This window comes from Microtus ochrogaster, chromosome 2, assembly GCF_000317375.1.
Source record: "Microtus ochrogaster isolate Prairie Vole_2 chromosome 2, MicOch1.0, whole genome shotgun sequence".
Lineage (NCBI taxonomy): Eukaryota > Metazoa > Chordata > Mammalia > Rodentia > Cricetidae > Microtus > Microtus ochrogaster.
The window spans coordinates 75,481,893-75,503,045 of NC_022010.1; the positions used below are offsets into that span (position 1 = coordinate 75,481,893).

Genomic DNA, 21,153 nt, shown 5'->3' on the forward strand with positions numbered 1-21,153 from the left:
GAAATCCCAAGGTCCAAATCAGGAGCAGAAGGAGAGGGAGATCTAATCTCTTTGAGAGAAGGAAAGGAGATTTGTAAGAGCCAAAGATGGTGAATGACCCAAGCAAGCAGAATCATCTGTATACCAAAGGACTGACAAACATGAAATCACAGAGACTGTAGCAACATGCCAAGGACCTGCACAGGTCTAAGCTCTGAGAGGTTAAGTTGACATGGTCCCATACCTAATCAAGAAGCGATTAGTGAGTGATTAATGTCTGCTAGCAAAGAAAAATTCAGGTCTCTCCAATGGAGCTGTCACTGGCTATATCAGTCACACCCCAGGGCAGGCTCTATGCCCAAGGATAATTGTCCAGTACAGAACAAACTCCCTTTTTGTGGGCTTTGTGTTTTGTTTTGGCAATTTTTGTCATACTTGTGGTTTTTCTTTGAGTTTTATAATTGGTTTTTGTTGAATACATGCGCGCACACATATATAGAGAACATGAAGTTGGGTGGGTAGGGAGCTGGAGAACATCTTGGTGGAATTGGAGAAAGAGAAATCATCATCAAACTATATTGCATGAAAAATATTTAATAAAGAGATGCATTTTAAGAAAAATCATTTCTCCTCTAACTCTGACATGCTTACTTGTGTGAGTTGGACAAATAACTTGACTTTGGAATTCAGATTCATTTTAGTGACTGGATTGGTCTAAATGGATTATTTCATGCAGTATTTGTTTTGTGAATTGCTTCTTAGGTATCGGGAACTGTTTTCAGTCTCAGGAACAAAACCCAATATAGAAATCTGGAAAGAAAAAGGCTTTATTTAGATAATGCAGGTTCCAATAGCATTAGTAGTCACCTTTAGTTGTTACTTCTCAAGTCTATAAATATCGTCTCTCTTTGTTTCCTTATCTTTAAACTAAATACAGTACAGTAAGAGGTTGAAGGAAGTAACTGCATGATCAAATGACTGGACATTTGAAACTTTCTACTCTGCATAGATATTTTACATATTTGTACTTATTTGCCTCATAAATCTAATCTGAACTAAGATATTTTGTTCTTAACATTTATAAATACTCAGTGCTTACATATAACTGTGAATGTTATAATACATTTTGTTTTCAAATAACTAAAGATTGTATTATATCATTATATAAAATCTGTGTTGTTCTTTGTATACATATGTGAATGTTATTAGTGTTTTAATAGACCCTATTATCTCTGGTTCTGTGTACACTTTTGGTCTATATTGTTTTAGAGTTCTTAGTTACCATTCTGAGACTAAGCTCATGCATACTTGAATATGTTCTCAGACTTAGATACCAACAGGTAATTTTTTTCATTCATGTAACTTGCATTTTCTAACTCAGTATTTACTAGTCTATTAGTAACATATAAGGCTTTATTGAGAGCACATGAAATTCTTTAAAGAATTACATAGTCTTTATCAGAAAGTTTTATACTTCAACTAGCATGAACACAACAAAGTATATGAATATGTATGATTTTTTTGTATATGCAGATGTAGACAAACAGATAAACAGTGACCTAGATATATAGATAGCTACATACACATCTAGACAGATACATAGAAACATAGCGAGATGTCTACATTCATTTCACCGCCGCAGCCCAGGCAATTGTGCTCCACTGGGGTCTATCTACTGTGAAATCCAGGATAGCTAGCTGCCCCACATGTGTGGCAGCATAATGCTCTTGTTACATTTTTTTCAAACATTCCTTATTGTGAACTTCTATTGTAAAATTAAATATAAGCACCCTAGTCAAACCCTGACACACATGTGACTACATAATAAGTTTCTGTTGAAAGGGTACCTCTGAGAAAAAGAAGCATCTCCCCAGTGCATCCTCATCAACTAAGTCTGTGGATATCAGTAGGTGCTTAGTAAAGGTTGTGTGAATGAATGTTCAGATGAAGGAATTAATGATTGGAAAAGCTTGGTAATGGAAGTTTTCTACAACTATGAATAATGTTGTGTATGCATTGTTTAATCGTCACAGTACACATAGTTGGAGAAATTCTACCCTGTTAAATATTTCTATTTTTCATTTTGGGCTACTGTATTAATGCTGAAATGAACACTTTGCTCTCATATTTTTGCTCATGTATGACTTTATTGTGGCATGGAAGGAATTTGCAGTTCTGTAGCAAAGCAATGTCCTTTGGATGTTTAATTGTTGACTCAGTGGCTAGTATTTAAAAAATTTGTTTTTTATATTTCTAACAGTATCTTGTCACTCTGTGGCCTTGAACTTAAAATGTAGCCATACTTGACCTTAAACTTCTTGTGTTTCTGTCTCCTTCTCCTAATTGCAAGATTTAAAGTGGACCACAGTCATGCCTCATTTACCTAGAGTATGGCACATGTCAGGTACAGGCTCTATTAACAGAACTACCTCTCAACCTTCACTAAATTTTTTTGAATAGAATTTATATAAATTAAATGAACGTTTATCCCAAAATACATTCTGAAAACTGATCTACAATGTAAATATTACTTAGCCTTTATAATTACTTTTCAAGTGCTCGTAACATGCCCATTGCACAGAGATTCATTAGCTATACATGTTTTAAATATCATCAACATAACCTCTTTTGTGACACTGCTTACTTTGCACATATATCTGTAAGCTTCTGCCTCTCCCATTGTCTGAGTATGTCTGAGTGGGACTAAAATATTAATAAAATAAAAAAGATATTAATAAAAATTATTGGCATTTATTTCATACTACATTATCATCAGCTAATACTTTAATATACACTAATAACCCAATGTTCTCATCTTGAAAGCAAGTAAAATATATGATAATGAGAAATGTCATTTCATGTTTTGAAACTCTGCTAAATACTGTAATATTTGAAACCTAAAACTCATGATTGGGTCGGAATAATAACAATAAAAACCTTGTTGTAAGATAGTTTCACTTTACAAAATCAGAAACAAAAAAAAAATCCTGTGGTAGTATACACCTTTAATCCTAGCACTCAGGAGGCAGAGGTAGGCAGAACTCTGTGACTTTGAAGCCAGCTCAGTCTATAGAATGAGTTCCAGGACAGCCAAGGCTACACAAAGAAAAAAAATTCAAGAAAGGTAACTATTGTCTTTAGAAAAGTGTTTTCTTCTAGTCTATTAAGTATAATTTCTTTAAAACCATGTTTTCCATGTTCTGCATAGACTGTGTTCCTCCCTTCTCAAACAACATGGTTATGCACTTTTCTTTTTCACTTTTTGAGATGTACAGCTATTAACAAGTGAATGTGGTAGAGGTCTCTACATTATTTTATTGTTACAAAGCAAAATATAGTGAATTCATTCTTAAAAACACAGTCTCAGTGAAACTCCTAGAGGCCAAACACTCCAAATGAACGAGGACTTTTCAGCAGCTACATGTCCCAATTTTAAAATAAGTATCTCATGCTTGGGGATTTCTAAAGCACATCTCCAGACTTCAGGTTAGAGTCTGTTGATTGATCTAAATAAAAACTGTGCTTTTTTATTGTGTAGTTGAAACTTTCCCAATATATGTATTTTCTAAATATAAGTTTTGTTTTGAACTTGTGATCTGTGTAGTGGAACAGCTGTTGCTTATCCTTGCCTTCTCAACATTCTTTCTAGGAAATTGGAAGCAAAAGGAAAACTAAACAAGCAGGCGAAGACAAAAAAACAGAGATAATTTTTAAATGTTTGTCATATTAAAAACAAAAATATTTTTCTTTTTCAGATTTTGGCTTCAAGAGACAAGCTAGAATCTAACGTTTTAAAATAGCCACTATGTTTTAGATGCATAATGACATATGCACAAAAGCTGAAAAGCTTCATGGGTGTGGATCTCGTTACTGATTTTTAGCTCTGTAAAGAGTTTAGTTTGTAATCAAAATGACGATAAAACACAATTTTTTCTGACTCTTTCCATTTCTGGCCTTTCTACTAACATATTTTTTTCTATGTTTTCCAAAACCGTATCCTCCCATGCCACATCTGAAATCCTGAGGTTAAGGGGTAAAGACATCTACAATTAGGTTTGCCATTCCCTTAGGTCATACTTGTGTAGCTGAACATTTGTGAGTTACTACGGAGTCTTTGGCTTAAAATGATCTCCCAACACAAGCCAGTGGGAGACATCAGACTTCCTCACCTCTCTCCGATGGGGAGGGAGGAGCAAGAGTCATTTTTACAAGAAAGCTTGACCAACGGAGACCTTCCTATCCAACAAGAACCTTAATGATCACAGAATTTCTTTTTGGTGAATTCCTGTGTTTCTTTTACAGTTTCTGATTCCAAATGAGAATATACATTTTTCTGTGTTTGATCTGCTGGATACGATTTGGTAAGATGTTTATTAATCACTTATAATTAAAATGCCTATAAAATAATTAATGTTTTATATTCTGTTATGCCATTACAGTATGGATAATTTGCTGATTATGATGTTTATACCATACCAGATTGCAATTAAAGAGGTATGTGTGTATACTGATATACGTGTGTGTGTTGTGTGTGTGTGTTTGCTAAATTGGAGCTCTATGTTGTGTTAATTTGTCAGAAGATTAACAGCTGGAGAACAAGTACTCAAAGAGGAAGTAAGTAGAAACATTCAAGATAAAAAGTAATTAAGTAATAAGGAATTAATTCAAAGGTTGAAAATCATGACTTACTATATATCTTGCTTCCGTTTCATTTGTTTGAAAAGTTTTAAGTTTGAAGAAAATCGTTGAACAGGTAATTTATCATACAAAACAAAATTATCAATACAGATGGACATTTTTTTTCATATTTCACATAATAGAAGTCTCAAACTCTCGAATGTTGTACGCAAGAACTGTAATCCTTCTGTTGGCTGTTAATGGTAATAAAGTTTACTAATGCTAGCAATATGACTGTCTCCTTTATGAGAGAACTTCTTGTTCTAACATGAGCGAGAATGACTTGGTTACGGCTGAACAAGTCATTCCACTTTCAGTAAATGAAAACTGTAGCAAATTCACTAAGTCGAAATGAATTATAGTCCTCTGGTGGAATTTTGTGAAAGATTATTTTCTTTAGGTTTTAATTGTCTTTTATAAATTATTGACTATGCACTCTAAAAACATTACACATCAAGTAGAAATTAATATTTTGCTTTTATTTTCAGTTGAATATTTGAACCAATCATAGTTCTTGTGTTTTAGAAACTAGGCAATAGGGCATAGTTTATGTTGTAAATTTAATGCATTTGGGGTGCTTTTAAAAAAGACATTTTAAGTTTGTGATACATGGTATCTGCATCTTGACTTGAAATTTAGAGAAATTTGAACTTTATACCACCAGACATAGTTATCATCTAATATCATAGTTCATAGTTATTTTGATATCATAGTTTGCACACTTTGGTGTAGACTTCCAGAGATTATTATTTTGATTAGAATTAGCCAGTTCCCTGTGTTTTCAACAGGGAAAATGAAATTATACTTCTTAAGTATTTTTTGTTTCTGTCAAAAGTTTAGTTCATTTGTGGTTAAAATAGAATAACAAGACTTTTAGGTATTAACAAACAGAGAATATAACAATTAAAGACTTTCATAATTTGAGAGTATTTTTAAACACATGTAGACTTAAGTTTCTTATATTTAAAAAATATCTTCACTCAATTAAAAGATTTTTCTGGATTTTCAATGGGCTATTCTTTCATTGTGCTTGTACACAATTTTTCTTTCTTCACGGGAGATTCTGCTCTATTCTATCTATAGTTGGTCTCTCCTGTCAACACTGAATATCATTGATGAGGTCTTCTCTATACAAAAGGAAAATGAGCAAAACATTTAGAAAGTATTTATAGATTACAAGGCGAGCAGAAAGGTAGCTAAGCGGATTGAATAAAGGTATTTATCTACATGTACATTCAAATTATATGTACATATATTCTTACTGTCTCTGCTAACTGCTAAATTTGCAGTTTTTGTTGTTTCTGTTCTTCTTGTAGTAAGAATAGGAAAATATTTCTGTAAGGGCCAGATAATAAGTAGGTAAAGTTTGTGGATCATAGAGTCAATGTGTCCTTTCAACCCTGCTATCTGACTTTGAATGCAGCTTTAGACACAATAAAAATAGACCAGTGTGACTCTGTTCACAAATCTTTATTTAATCTATTGGATTAGTTATAATTTTTAAATATCACAAAATATGGCCAGTTTATATTTTTTATTCATTTAAAATTATGAAAGTTGAGGCTGGAAAGATGGCTCAGAGGTTAAAAGCACTGGCTGGTCTTCCCGAGGAACTGAGTTCAAATCCCACATCCACATGGCAACTCACGATTTGTGACTCCTGTTCCAGGGAATCTGACACCATCACACAGAGATACATGCAGGTAAAATGTCAATGAACATAAAATACGAATAAATACATTACTTTAAAAATATGAAGCTATTCTTAAATTGCTGACCAGATTTGTTCTTCCTGACATAGTTTGTGAATTAGTTTTATTCCTGTGGGAGACAAGTTGAAAACAGATTAATTCAGCTCTCTTTTCCCATGCCATAGCTAAGAAATTTGAAACAGAGATTTAGAGTCATTTTTTTTTCCCTAAAATTATAGACCTTGTCCTCTTCTGTATAGTTTAAATAGTAATTTGGTTAAAATTCAAATTTTTTTTTTAATTTAAGTTTTTTCAAATTGCACGTATGAGTGCTATATTTAAATTTGTTCACACCTTCTGTCCTTATATATCCCTCCATTTCTAGCTACCAGCTCAGGCATGAGCATTGCAGTTCTGCATGGGAATGCAGCACCCATCCCATTCCTGCACTCCCAAGAGGCACTGTGTAAATTTTAATTGGAATATTATGACAAAAACCGAGAGGCCACAATCTTTCCATGAGATAACTGAATCTTAATAATGATCCAGGGAAACCTTTAGCACTCCCCTTCAGGATGAATAGAAATGTCTTCAAACAACGTCAGAAAGAGTTCCCTTTATAATGTGATTAACATCTCTCTGTCCAAGTACAGAACAGTTCAATCACACAGCCTCCCCCTGGAGACATTATAACTCTACACTCAGTTGTGATATTGCTACAATGTGTAACTAACTGACAACCAAACATTATGAAATTGTTTAAACACTATGAATTTATTTTCATATATGTAATACAAATGTATGTATTTGCACATATATATGTATACGTATACATATATATGCATATGTGTGTCTCTTTCCTATTTGGGACAATTTATAGATGGTACTGTATCTGTATCACTTTCACCTCTCTCTCTGCTCCAATTCCTCCCATGGTCCTTTATGTGTGACCTTGAGACATTTGATCTTGTACTTCACTTTTTTTTTACTTAAACACTGAAGGGGTCAATGCTAAATAAAGACAAAGCAGGGCTTACATGCAGTGATTGCCAAGGAATCAGGAGCCATAGCTAACACTGTAGTTATGATAAAATTCCATTTTATTTTCTTAACTAAAAAACAGAGGAGGGAGGCTGGAGAGATGGCTCAGTGGTTAAAAGCACTGTCTGCTCTTCTAGAGGTCCTGAGTTCAATTCCCAGCAAACACATGGTGGCTCACAACCATCTGTAGTGAGATCTGGTGCCCTCTTCTGGCATGTGGGCATACATGGAGGCAGAATGTTGTATACATAATAAATAAATAAATACATAAATAGAGAGGGTTTCCTTTTTCTTTCAGACCGTTTAGAATATAAGTAGAATTTGAGGGAAGGATCAGCGGTATTTCTAAGATGTGTTCAGTGATTTTTCTGCTACACAGTTATGGGCCTCCTGAGTTCTCAGCTTATACAACCCTGAAAGCCAGAAGGCAGGTGATCCATTCTCAGCCATTGCCAAGTGAGAATGAGTTTGAAGTCAACGATTGTAGAAGCATATGAGAGAGCACTTCTGTCTCCTCCTTCCATTTAACGGGAGAAAAAACAACACCCAGTTAAGTGAAATACACGAGAAAAAATTGTCTCAAGGAGGATGAAAGTGGAATGATGGTTACATAAGGCATTGAGGGATAAGGGGAGAGGGTGGAGGGGGTCTTCCAATAGGTACAACAGTACAGCAGGGTTGGAAGAGTGAACTGTCTGATCTGTTAAATAGTAGGTGAACAGTACCCAACGAAAATGTACTGTGTGGTACAAGACAACAAAAGGATCTTGATTGTTATCACCATAAGTATGTGGTAAATGAGAGGTTGTGTATATGGGTTCCCCTGATTTGATCTTTACACAACATAGTTGTACTGAACTGTTACAACCCATCACTTCTTTTCATTTATTTTAGGTGTTATTTATCTTAGGTGTTGAGTTTCACATGCTTGACTTTGTGACGTATAACACAGAAAGCATTTTAAGCAGGCCTCATTATCTGCAGTATGGCAATCATTAATTTGTCTTTTTCATAAATTTCCCCTTCCTCCTTACGACACTAAGCCATAACTTAGAATCGCATTGTACATGTAGGAGTTTCGGCAAAATCAATTCAGTATACATTTGGACCATGATATATTTCCATGTTCAATCAAATCTTCTCTATTTTTATGTAAAATACCTTTCCCCTTCAGTATTTATTTATGTGAGTATTTACTATGTGAGTATATATTTCTGTTTCTTATCTTTATTCTAGTCTTTTGTTATTTTCTTTCTTGTCGTCGTCTCTCTCCCTCTAATTCTTCCTCTGTACCCTTCCTCTTCTATGCTGCTTTCTTCTATTTTGAAAAGAACCAGTGAACTTTCGTTAGCAGCACCCTTTTTGAACTAGCTTAAAATTATTTATGAACACCCATTCCCTTAAAGTTCTGTATCAAATGCCACTGAATCTAAGTACTTTAAAAATTTATTACTAGATGCATTCCTTTTCCCTTGAGCTCCCAAGAGACTAAAGGCACTGAGTGTGTAACTCACTCCTAAAAGTCAGCTTGAGAAACAAGTTCTTCCATGAGGTCCAATTCTAGGCCAAGACCAGTTGGGTATTAAGATTGTCTTACAATAGACTTAAAGAGCCTTCATGATAATCTAATAAAATGAACAAAAAAAACCCAAAGTAACAAACAACAACCCCATTACCTCCAAAAAATTCCAAAGCCATACTAACAAAAAAATCATTTAGAATAGGTAAAAACTTCCAAAAGAAAAAAAGTAAAATTGGAAAATATAAATGTAATTATGGAAATATTAATTGAAATTTTCCCTTGCTTGCTTTTGGATATTTTAAAAATCATAGTTCACAAATCTATTACTTATGCAATCCTAACCATTTATTTCCTATACCAATTATTCTAAATGCACTGACTGTTTTCAGTTTCTATTCCTATATTTTTAAGCTAGAAGTGAAAGTCACACTCACAGCTTTACAGTTGTTAAGAACAATTCACACTGTGGCAGTACATGTCTTTATGACTTCTTACTTTTCACGGGATAATCACTGCTAGGATTTTATCATTTTAATAAGCCACATTTCTATTTGAAGTATGTGTGTATATTAACCAGTATATGAAGTAATATTAATTAAATGCAAAGTAATGTTAATTAAAATTATCCTCTCTAGGTCTTTTGTTATGGTATACATTTCGCCAGGAGATCATTCGCAATTTTGAATTTGTGTTATTGGCCGAGTATGTAGCTATGTCTATGCATGTACATGTATGTTTGCTATTAGGGATATTTTAGAGTTTAAGATGACTTCAAAAAGTAGTATATGCCCGTAATTTCAGAATTTGTGAAGTTGAGGTTGGAGGACCCCTGTGACTAGAAATTCAAGACCATTCTAGGTCTAGGGAAATAATTGAGACTCTGCCCTAAATAAATAAATAAAAGCTTTATCTTTTGTATTTGTGGAAAAATTACTTTATCAAAGTGTAATTTAAATGCAGAAAATGTACAGATTTAACTGAATATATTGATACATTTTGAGAATTATATGTACCATATTTTACAAAACACAAAAAGTCATATCAATTGTGATGTAAAATATTTCCCTAAACCCAAATGCCTTGTGGCCTTTGCAATTGATTTTCTTCTTACTCTGATTCCATTTGATCCAAACCTCTTTTCTGATACTCCACATTAGATGTCTTTTTTAGCATTTCATATAAATGATTGCTTTCATTTTCTTCTTGATATAAAATTTTTTACTATGCTTGTCTATATTGTAGTACTTCACTACTATTTATTGCTTGGGAAGTAATGAATTGCACAGACTACAACAACTCAGCTATTCTTGTGTTTTTGATTGGCTTGTGGGTTCTTTCAGAAGTAGGTTGTTATGAAAAGCATGGTACTATCAACTTGGATATACTTTTATGAGGACACGTTTTCAGTTGTCAGTGTTAACATCTAGATATGAACAGTCAGGGTCCAATAAGGTGCATATTTTCACTGTAAGAATTTTATCAACTTGTTTTCTAAATTATTGCATCATTTTTCCACTTCCTTCTACAGTCTAAATAGCTTTATATTCTCAATAATATTTCTCTGGCCATTAGTCTTTATCACTTACCATTTTAGTGTGTGTGTATGGCTTATTTTTTAATTTCCATATTTTGGATGGCTAATGATGAATCTTTGCTTGGGATACTTTGCCGTTATATTGGATTTCTCTTGCCAAGTTGAACAAGACTGTTATTTTGTCTTTTTATATGCATAGTCCACACATACTCTTACATTTATATATAGTTTTTAGACACATGCTTTTCAGGTATACACATACTTAATATTAATATTCTTGTTAATACGACTTAGGAAACAATCCTGTTTTATTAGGTAAAATAAATTTATTTTTCTCCTTTTCTTTGAACATGTATTTGTAGCTATCCATCAGAGTCTGGTGAGTTCATCCATGGGTATATAAGTGAAGGAAATGTCTGCCTCTGTCCAGACATCTTTCAGTAGGGAGTGGTAAAATCCTCTAACCCATGCTTGATTGTTGGTGGGTGAGTCTAGAGCAGGCTTTGGGAGGCTGAATCCTCTGTGGTCACAGCTTGGTTACCTTGGGTGGCTTGCCCTGAAAACAGTATTTCATAGCCCTTCTCACTATCCTCTTGACTTCTATTCTACCCATATGCTTTTTCTTACTGCTTCCTGCATATGAAGGGATGAGGTAAATGATCTATTTATGGCTAAGCACTCAACCATCACTTATTCTAAATGCTGTGAGCTGTACTTCTGATTGAGTTGTGGAGTAACATTAGCTTTTAGATATAAATATAGATGTTTGGAAACCACCCTGTCAATTTTTGCAAACAACTGTGGTAAGATCTCGTCTAGGGCCCAAGGATTGGGCCTGTGGATTTTGGACTGTATTCATATTTTAGGCATGAATTCCTTCTTTTGAACTTTCCTCCAATCCAGTTAGAGAGAACAGTCTTTTACCCCCATAACGGTCAAGCTATGATTGCACCAAGTGAATATATTTTTTCCTGGTGGATTGGTTTTGTTGTTCAGAGGGTTCCCAATGGGTTAAAGAATGTCAATGGCTCCTTTTCTTGTCAAGCAACTGTACAGCACTGCCTGTCACTATGAAATTGAGCCAGCAGGGAGGAAATTTACATAGAACTAACCTAATTTCTCCCTCTCTTGAATCCACTGAAATTTGCTCTGCCCTTTCTCTCCCTCTCCCAATTATTAAGGTACTTTTTCTCCCAGATTTTAAGGTACTTTCAATTTTTGGAGTTACAAGCAGAAATCTTGTGGTACCTTCAATTGAGGACTAATTTTCTATACTTCTCATTTACATTTTTATGAGTAAAATAAGTTGGATGGACAAGAGTACAAGAATGACTTGTGATGTTAACTTTCTATGAAATTCTGCCATATAGTATCCAAAGTTAAATTAATATCTGTTTTCACAATCACTCTCAGTATTTTAAATAAATTTCTATGAATTATGTCTCTATGAATAACATCTTACTGAAAAATGACAACTTCAGGCCTGGGGAAACAATTCAATGGCTAATGATTCTTAATTTGAAAACATTAGGATCTGAGTTAGAATCCCCTGTCGTGAATTAGGTTGGTATAAGTAACCAGGCTAGCTCAAGAGTAACAGGAATACTTTAATGGTTAAAGAGGGGAAACTTACACTGTAAGAATGGGCGTTCCGAAAAACTATAAGTCTGTCGGGCACCGCGAAGAGAGTCCACACATGCATCCGCAGGTTTTTCTACCTGGGCTCTAGGTGGCCACACCCTAACTAGATGTGATTGGTTGAAACTATCAGTTGATAGTTTCCCTATCACCTCCCTCCTTTGTCTAAAAAAGATAGATCCAAACCCAATACAACTATATACAATAGGAACAGATACCAAATATAAAATTACAAACAGTAAACAATATTAAGCAAGGAACACATGACATTTCATTCTATTTCAAGGAGTCTAAATAATGTATTGAAATTAAGTTTGGCTAAATCATGAGGAAGGTAACTACAATTATCTAATCTTTAACACCATCAAAGATCTAAGAAGGGAAGCAATATTACTTGAGTAAACAGGAAGTGTAATTGAGAAACTTTCAAATTGCACAACAAATGACAGAGACAACTGACTACCTGGGCAATCACCCAAAGTCTCATTTGCAATGTTGAAGCAACCAACTTTGGCTAAGGCCTAACATAACTGACACACCATATTCAAAGGCAAGAAACTTTTCAAAACTATTTTACCCTGTCTTGGCAGGATATGACAGTCCTGTTTTATCCATTTACAGATACTTTGTATCTCTGTCAGTGGTTGAGGTATGGGCATTTCTTTGCCCAAAGGCCAGCTCTGCCAAGAAGAAAGGCTCCAGGTGGAGTGTCTTTGGTGCTCAACATTCTCTCAGGAATAGATTGGTGTTGTCAGGATCAATTGTGTCTTATTACCACCGAACTCTAAGTTAGATTAAAGGCCATTTCCTACAGCTCTTTGAAGAGACTGAAGACTATCTATCTATACTGAATATAATATCTATGTATCTAAAGAACCTGATTAACCTAAATATAAATATAACAAACATAGATGACTATTGATCTATAATTCTCAATTCCTATCTAACTTTAAGACAAAGACAATAAACAATTGTGCAATAAATCAGAACAATGACCCTCAAATGTAAACAATGTATAAGTATCTTGATCAGAGGTAGTAATGTACACTGCAATATGGTAAATATATATGTCAATACATAAACAATGTTTCAAATAGAGGTAGAAGCAAACATGCATAGAATATTCAATATAATTTAACTATGTATTAAAATACAAGAATTGATACCAATATAATTGTCTAAAAACTATAAGTCACAAATACCAATCTATTATCCCATCATCCAATTATCCCATTTTTTTTCCAAGAAGATCTCTGAGCCTATAAAATGTCTCCCCCATCCCTCAACCATTTACCAATTATAACCAACCCCTAAATGATGTCTCTAAACCTGAGGGCAAACTTTGCTGGGAGAGGGGACGCCGTCCTCTAAAATTGCATCCAGCTGTTATGGGGGCCACGTTCTTCTTAGGGGATCCTGTGAAAGTAAATGATGGTTAATTTCCAAGATTAATATTTGGTCTAGTAAAATTGCAAATAGTCTCTGAGAATTTTGTGGAGGTCAGGCCAGAACATTGTAAAAGATGTGCACCATTTCAGCTAACCAAGTTGGAACTGTCTTGTGCAGCCGGTACCCAAAAACAGGTCTTGTAGTAGCGCTAACAGCATCATGATGTCATATTAACCAGGTGGAGTGTTGTTGTGGGGCCCCCATCTTCTACCTGGAAACTTCAAAGATTACTGCAGGGCGCCAAGTGATGCATATTAGGTAGGTATGATAAGTAACCAGGCTAGCTCAATAGTAACAGGAATACTTTAATGGTTAAAGAGGGGAAACTTACACTATAAGAATGGGAATTCCAAAATCCAATAGGTCCGGCAGTCACCACGAAAGTGCACCTGCATCCCTAGGTTTTTCTACCTGGGCTCTAGGTGATCAAACCCTAACTAGGTGTGATTGGTTGAAACTATCAATTGATAGTTTCCCCATCAATCCCCAGTGCCCATGAAAATAGGTGGGAATACCTGTGTCAATAGCACCAGCATGAAGAGCCAGAGACAAGTGGACCTTTAGAGTTCCCCTTTACTGGTAATTTAGTAAAGTGACTAGCTTGTGGGTTTTTGAGCTATCCTGTCACAAGACAGTCACATTGAGTGTGGAAAAAGAAAGGTTTCTGGTGCTTTGCAATGGTCTTCTCATAAATGCACACAGGGGTCTGTGCCAATACATTTATGTGCCCGCACCATGTGTACATACACACATGGTATCAATGAGTGTAACAATCACTTGTGAGTAGTAACTTTCAGAATAAGGCCTAAGATTGTTAGTGCCCAATTATTCCCATTTAAAGTCTTCTCATTCTCTTTAATTCCATCGGTCTAATGCATTGTTTTAACAGGAAAGATTGATCTCATCGCTATTCTCTTTGTAACCTCAGTTCTCTGTCTTGATATTTTAGGATATTTAAATTTGCCATCGAAAGGCAATGGATGGCATAAAAATCTGGGTGAGTCTTATTGAGTGATTTTTCTCTACATTTTGGGGAGTTTGTTGAGTTTGCAAACCATGCCTTACAATTTTATCCTTAGAACAGGCCTTCTCTCTTCTCCCTCCAAGTAACTCTCCTCAAGGAAGCAGCACGTTTAAATTTGTTTAAATTTCTCTGCACCTTTGTCTTCATTCTCATCTATTATGTGTTCCTGCAGAAAGAAATTTCCATATCTTATATGATTTTATAATTTGAATGTTTATTACACAATTGTACTTTTCCTTAATTGGAGTTTTAATTGTACTTTTCTTTAACTGATCCTGTTTTTTATAACTTCTAAAGTTTGCCTCAATAGCTTCTTGCTCTTGCTTTTGAAATGACATTGTTTTCTTCTATTCTGAATAAAAATGCTTTAAAAATTAGCAATTAATGCTATACCTGGTAACAGATGCTATATTTTTCTGATGACTATTTAGATGAAGGTTTTTTCCCCTTATTTAAATAAAAGTTTTCTTACTAGTTAATTTCTCATTACTCCTTCTAGGATGAGGCAAAGTCTATCAGGGTTTGTTACCAAGCAGCTCTTTGGATTATCAGATTATATTTTGCACTTGTCCAAACTCTGTGATAAATGTGGCATGTAACATGAAAAGGCCCTGCTTGTTGTTGGGGTTTCTGTCCCACCTAGTACCCCACAACTGTTTAGCCACAAAGAAAATCACATAAAAGTCTCCATAAATTATAAGCTGATTGGCCCATTAGCTCTAGCCTCTCATTGGCTAACTCTCACATCTTGATTAACCCATTTTTTGATCTATGTTAGCCATGTGGCTCAGTACCTTTTTTCAGTGGAGCAGATCACATCCTGCTGCTTCAGTGGTCTAGGCAGGAGTAGGAGGAATCAGCTTCCTCCTTCCCAGAATTCTCCTGTTCTCATTACATCATTTCTACTTCCTGTCTGGTTTTCCCACCTATACTTCCTGCCTGGCCAATCAGCATTTATTTGTAACATGATTGACAGAATACAGACAATTCTCCTGCACCAGTGGCAGATATGTATAACTCACACAATTTGTTCAGCACAGCAAGTTCATAGCCACCATAGAACTAAATGTTCCTCCTTATGTCTTCTTCTATCTCTGGCACTTACTGTGTATGCAGGATTAAAGGTCTTCTCATTACATATCCATTGTTAACCTGGGAAAGTTGTGCAAGTGTTATAGCTCCTTGACTGACTTCTTTCCTCCAAATTACTATGACAATAATGCATCTGTATGCTCTAAATTAGAATTATTATAAGTATTGTATCTTATGCGCAATATTAAAATAGTATTTTTGTTCTTATCTTCCTGTGGTCAATTTCTAAATTTTGAATTGATGAGATGAAGTTTACTAATGCCTTTTAAGTATTTGACAAGTACTAAAAAATTTACTTACTAAATAGAGTTACCAGATTAATGTGCTAGATGTAGTGCAAACTTATGCCCTCATTAAAATATTTTATACTTATGCTTATTCAATAATTCACAATTCTGGAAAGCTATGAAAAGCTAAATATAAAGCAGCCATTATATCACTGCTTTACAATGATTACTGCTATTGAACATTTCAGTTATTTCATTTTCTGGCTTATTTCTTTCTAGGATGAGCAGATGAGTATAGATGAATAGATAGATTATGTACAGATAGTTATAGAAAGATAGATGATAACAGGCAGATAAAAATTTTTACTCTTTGTGCCACTGTGCAAAAGCCTGTGACTGATAACTTTAGAATTAATGCAGTTGTTTACTTTATTAATTTAAATCTTATCAAATGCATAATTTTAATGGTAAAAAACTCCAAAACAACATTTTATCATTGCATTCTCTCAGTGTTCACTTATATGTATTTTGTATATATACACGCATCATTTTGTTGGGATGATTCGCTTCCCTTTCTCTGTCCTCTTTTCCTCTCCACTTTCTCTTCTTCTCAGGCTCTTGCTATGTCACCACTGCTAACCATGTCCTGGAGGTACTTCTGCCTCACGTTTCCAAGTGCTGGCATTATATGCCTTAGAAAGATTTTTTCACTACTTTAAGTTTAAAAGCAACATGGTAGACTTTATTTTTATTTGTGTTAATATTGGTACTGGCAAGCTTAAGTTTTTTCTAATTAATAAGTACCCTTCTGTAAAGCTTTTGGGAGGATTCACAATCAGTTTATCTGTCTTCATTGCTGATGTTTCCAGTGATTAGTTAAAGGAATGATTTCAGCCTGACACTTTCTATTTTATTCGAAAAGAGTGTTTGTCATTTTTAACCTATCACATTTGTTCATATTTGTTGTTATTTTTATTACTTCTAGCTCAGGGAGGCTTTTTGCTTGATCCAATGTAAGTTTTAGCATTGTAGCTGCTCAGTAGATCACATAGTGCCAATATCGGGAACTCACCAAGGCCAGCTGGCCTGGGTCTGAAAAAGCATGGGATAAAAACGGACTCACTGAACATAGCAGACAATGAGGACTGCTGAGAACTCAAGAACAATGGCAATGGGTTTTGATCCTACTGCACGTACTAGCTTTGTGGGAGCCTAGGCAGTTTGGATGCTCACCTTACTAGACCTGGATGGAGGTGGGTGGTCCTTGGACTTCCCACAGGGCAGGGAACCCTGATTGTTCTTCGGGCTGATGAGGGAGGAGGACTTGATTGGGAGAGGGAAATGGGAGGCGGTGGCGGGGAAGAGACAGATATCTTTAATAAATAAATAAATTAAAAAAATTAAATAAAGTGCCAATAAAATAGAATTCTGTTCACTTGTACAATACTGCAACAATAGAACTGCAATGTTAACCTAATACTCATACTGACTTTTCTTTTTTTACAGAGACTAATAGAAAATGTCTTGAATTCTCAAAATTAAATGCAATGTATTCCCTAAAAGATTTGTTTATCACCAATCTAAAGATAAGTCTGATGATGTATACAAGGTACAATTCAACCTGTGCAGAACCATTGTTTGGATCTAATAACTCGCTTAATGCCCATTTCAACTTGTCAAAGAAAACGGTCTGGATTATTCATGGATTCAGACCACTGGGATCCGCCCCAGTTTGGCTTCCAATGTTTATTGAGGCATTTTTGAAAGAGGAAGATGTGAATCTCATTGTTGTAGACTGGAACCATGGTGCTGCAACTTTCCTTTACAGAAGAGCTGTTAAAAACACCAGGAAGGTGGCTGCGAGTTTGAGTGTGTCCATTCAAAATCTTTTGGTAAGTATGAAAATTTTAAAATATACATGCTACACAATATATGGGTTGCTATGTGACATCACAAAATTAAAACTTTTTCCATAAACATTTGAGACTTTATATTAGACATAGTGATTTTTGTAGTCATATTTTGTCTATTCTAAATAATTTTATATTTTAATTTTACATTTTAAGGTAAAAACCATTTTATTTTAAACAATTAAAAATTTAAGGCTCTTTTAAACCTTATCTATCCTGAATTCAGTATAAATTAGTGATCTTATATGGGGAGTAGACATTACTGTAATTGCATTACATTTTTTAGTCATCATTGCTAAGAGCATTATTATTTTGAATTTCCAATTTTAAAAATATTGTGACCCAAGAGAAAAGTGGAGAAAATAATTGACAAGAAGATTGACAGTGTATAAAACTGAATAATTGACTTTTTTTTTAATTATAACTGTCTCTCACTGATAAACAGGAACTTCATAATGTAGAAAGTGCAAGTTAGGAAGAGAATTTAAGGAAAAGCCATGGTATTTTGCTTACAGAGGATTTATAGGAGCTGGGAGGAAAGTAGCCATAATTTTGTGGTTTGGAGAAATACCCCTTCAGCTTTGCGGACATTGCTTTGAGGAATTTGAAGAACAAAATTGCTTTGTGCTGGCCAAGTCCCCCTCTAGCTCTCCAAGAGTAGTGAAAGTTCAGCATCATTTTATGAGCCTTCAGACATCACTGTATAGTGTGGACCATCACCAACTCCTATTAGCTCCCTGGGAGTCTGCTGGAAGATACACACACTCAGTGAACTCACAAAGCTAACTACCTGACGCAGACAGATAGATGTTCACACATTGACTTAAGATTGTTTTTCTGTTCTATGTAGCCTGTAATCCTGGAACCCACCTTAAATCCAAGCACTTCATTTTAGCATTTCAAAAGTAAGAGTGGCTTTTATACTTTTACCAGTTCTATTAGGGGTCATTGATATACTCTGAAGGAAAAACAGAAGAATACTAGCATATATTTTGCAATCAAACTGATTCAGGCTCGTATCTTTCCATTTGAGACACTATAAAAAAAAACACAGTAAACTGGGTGTGCAAACATACCTGCAGACTAAGAGACCTAAGAGCAAGGGATTGGTGGATTCTGGGCTGGTAAGGCTCAGTTCCTGGTTCATAGTTGGTGTCTTTTCACAGTGTTTTTACCCTGTGGGAGACTCAAATAAGCTTCTTTGGATGTCCCTTATCAGGATATTAGCCTCATTCTTGAGTGTCCAAACTTTATAGTATCACTTTTTCTAGTCTCTGCTGCATACACATAACATTAAAGGTTAGGATTTTAGCATATTAATTTTCAGAGGCATAGAAATCCAGACCTCACTGACTTAAAATACATCTTCATATGTAGCTTTGTACATATCTTTGACTTCTGAACCTCTTTCCTTAGTAAATGGATGTTCATGAATGTTGTTTAGTTAGTGTTCGATAGGTGACAGGCAGAGTTTTAAGTAACAGAATAGTTATGAATAACTCGAATGGCAAACAGGAATATTAAATAAAAACTTATAAAACACATGTTGAGGTACTTACCACAGAATAAACATTTGGTCATGCCTGTTATTACTACTTGATCATTAAAAGCCTTGATAATTAAGTATTAAATATCTCACTATATATTATGGATAATTAAAACTTAAATTCACAGCTGAATTTGAATGATGTTCCTGGAAACAAAAAGAGAGAAATAAGACATTTCAGGATGCAAGCTGAACAAAGTTATCATCTTTTCAAAGTTGTTAGCTCCTTACTTATATCCCAGAAATGCGTGAAGTCAGAGTGAATTTCAGAGTGTCAGTATATTAGGAATTATTTGTGATTTGCCAAAATTAAAATCATTGCATTGTATTTTTCAATTGCAGAACCATGGAGCATCTCTTGACAATTTTCATTTCATAGGAATGAGCTTAGGGGCTCATATTAGTGGTTTTGTAGGAAAACTATTTCACGGTCAACTTGGAAGAATCACAGGTAAAACTATCTTTTTTTCTTTTTGTAAAATTATTATTTAAGCACATTTTCCTCCTAGAGTTTATTCTGTTTAAAACCTGAAGACACTGCTGTTGACGGAGGCTGCTTGTTCGTTCCTGGCCACCCAGACGTGAAATAATTATGAAGAAACTATATGAATTAAAACACTACTTGGCCTATTAACTTAGGCTTCTTACTAACTAACTCTTACATCTTCAATTAACCCATTATTGGTAAGGTTCTGGGGTATCTCTCTTCTACGGCAGCTACATGGTATCTCCTCAACTATGCCTACCCTCTATCTCTACATCTTTGTTCAGATTTTCTGACTGGCTTTGATCTTTTAAGCCATTGACTGAAAGCAGCTTCTTTATTAACCAATGGCAATGAAACATATTCACAGCACATAGAAGGGAATCCCATATCACACTGTTACAAAATATATTAAAATATTACTTTTTATTGGACTGTTAATTCTTCCTTAGTGATTAAGGTAAACATGAAAATCAATCATGTTTTTTGGTTTTATCTAAATGTCAAAAGCTACATGAGAAAAATTGATCCATCAAAAAATCACTAACTTATTAGCTAAAAATATTAACTATATAGTTCACTTTTATACACGATGTTGGATTTTAATTCTTTGAAACATTCACTGGAGTACTAGACAAATCAGCAGTTCCTATTCAAATTTGAAACATTCTCATGTTCACTCATTCACACAGTAAATTTAACTGTTGTTAAAGGCAACAACGACATGATGCTTACAGAGATTTCCATCATTTGTCTACATCAGGTTTATTAAGCAATTATCCATATGCATATCACTGAAATGCTACAATCCCAATTATTAATGAAGAATAACATTGTCTTAATAAAATTTCATAAAAGAAAGGAGAGGTAGAGTTACTCATATTGATGCATATGTGTTGTAATAAGAGTGGAGGGGCTGCGTCCCCAGCACTCTGGCCGCCTGGCTAGCTCATCCCCCGAAATAACAACACACAAATTGTATTCTTTTAAACACTGCTTGGCCCATTTCTATCTAGCCTCTTCTCGGCTAACTCTTGCACCTGGACTAGCCCATTTCTAATCATGTGTCACACCGAGGTGTGCTTACCAGGAAGATTCTAGCCTACGTCCATCCTGGGTCGGAGCTTCATTGCGTGTGTCTCAGAGAGCAGAGCTCTTGTGTCTGCCCTGGAGATGGGAGCATGTCGTCTCTGCTCCAGAGTGCAGAGCTGTTGGTCTGAGCTCACTTCCTCTTCCTCCCAGCATCCTGTTCTGTTTACTCCTCCCACCTATGTTTTAACCTATGAGGGCCAGCCAAGCAGTTTCTTTATTTTTTTAACCAATGACCTTCCTCCATCAT

The 21,153-nt window shown here is 34.9% G+C and overlaps 1 protein-coding gene across 1 annotated transcript in view; it reads left to right on the plus strand.

Annotated features, from left to right (window-relative positions):
• Nucleotides 1–8,122: 8,122 nt before the first annotated feature.
• Nucleotides 8,123–21,153, plus strand: part of Lipi (lipase I) — a 35,699-nt gene continuing 22,668 nt past the window's right edge. Inside the window, exons 1-3 of the mRNA XM_005345273.1 lie at nucleotides 8,123–8,174; nucleotides 17,381–17,766; nucleotides 19,673–19,781. Of these exons, the coding sequence (XP_005345330.1) occupies nucleotides 8,123–8,174; nucleotides 17,381–17,766; nucleotides 19,673–19,781 (547 nt within the window). The remainder of the gene's footprint in view (nucleotides 8,175–17,380; nucleotides 17,767–19,672; nucleotides 19,782–21,153) is intronic.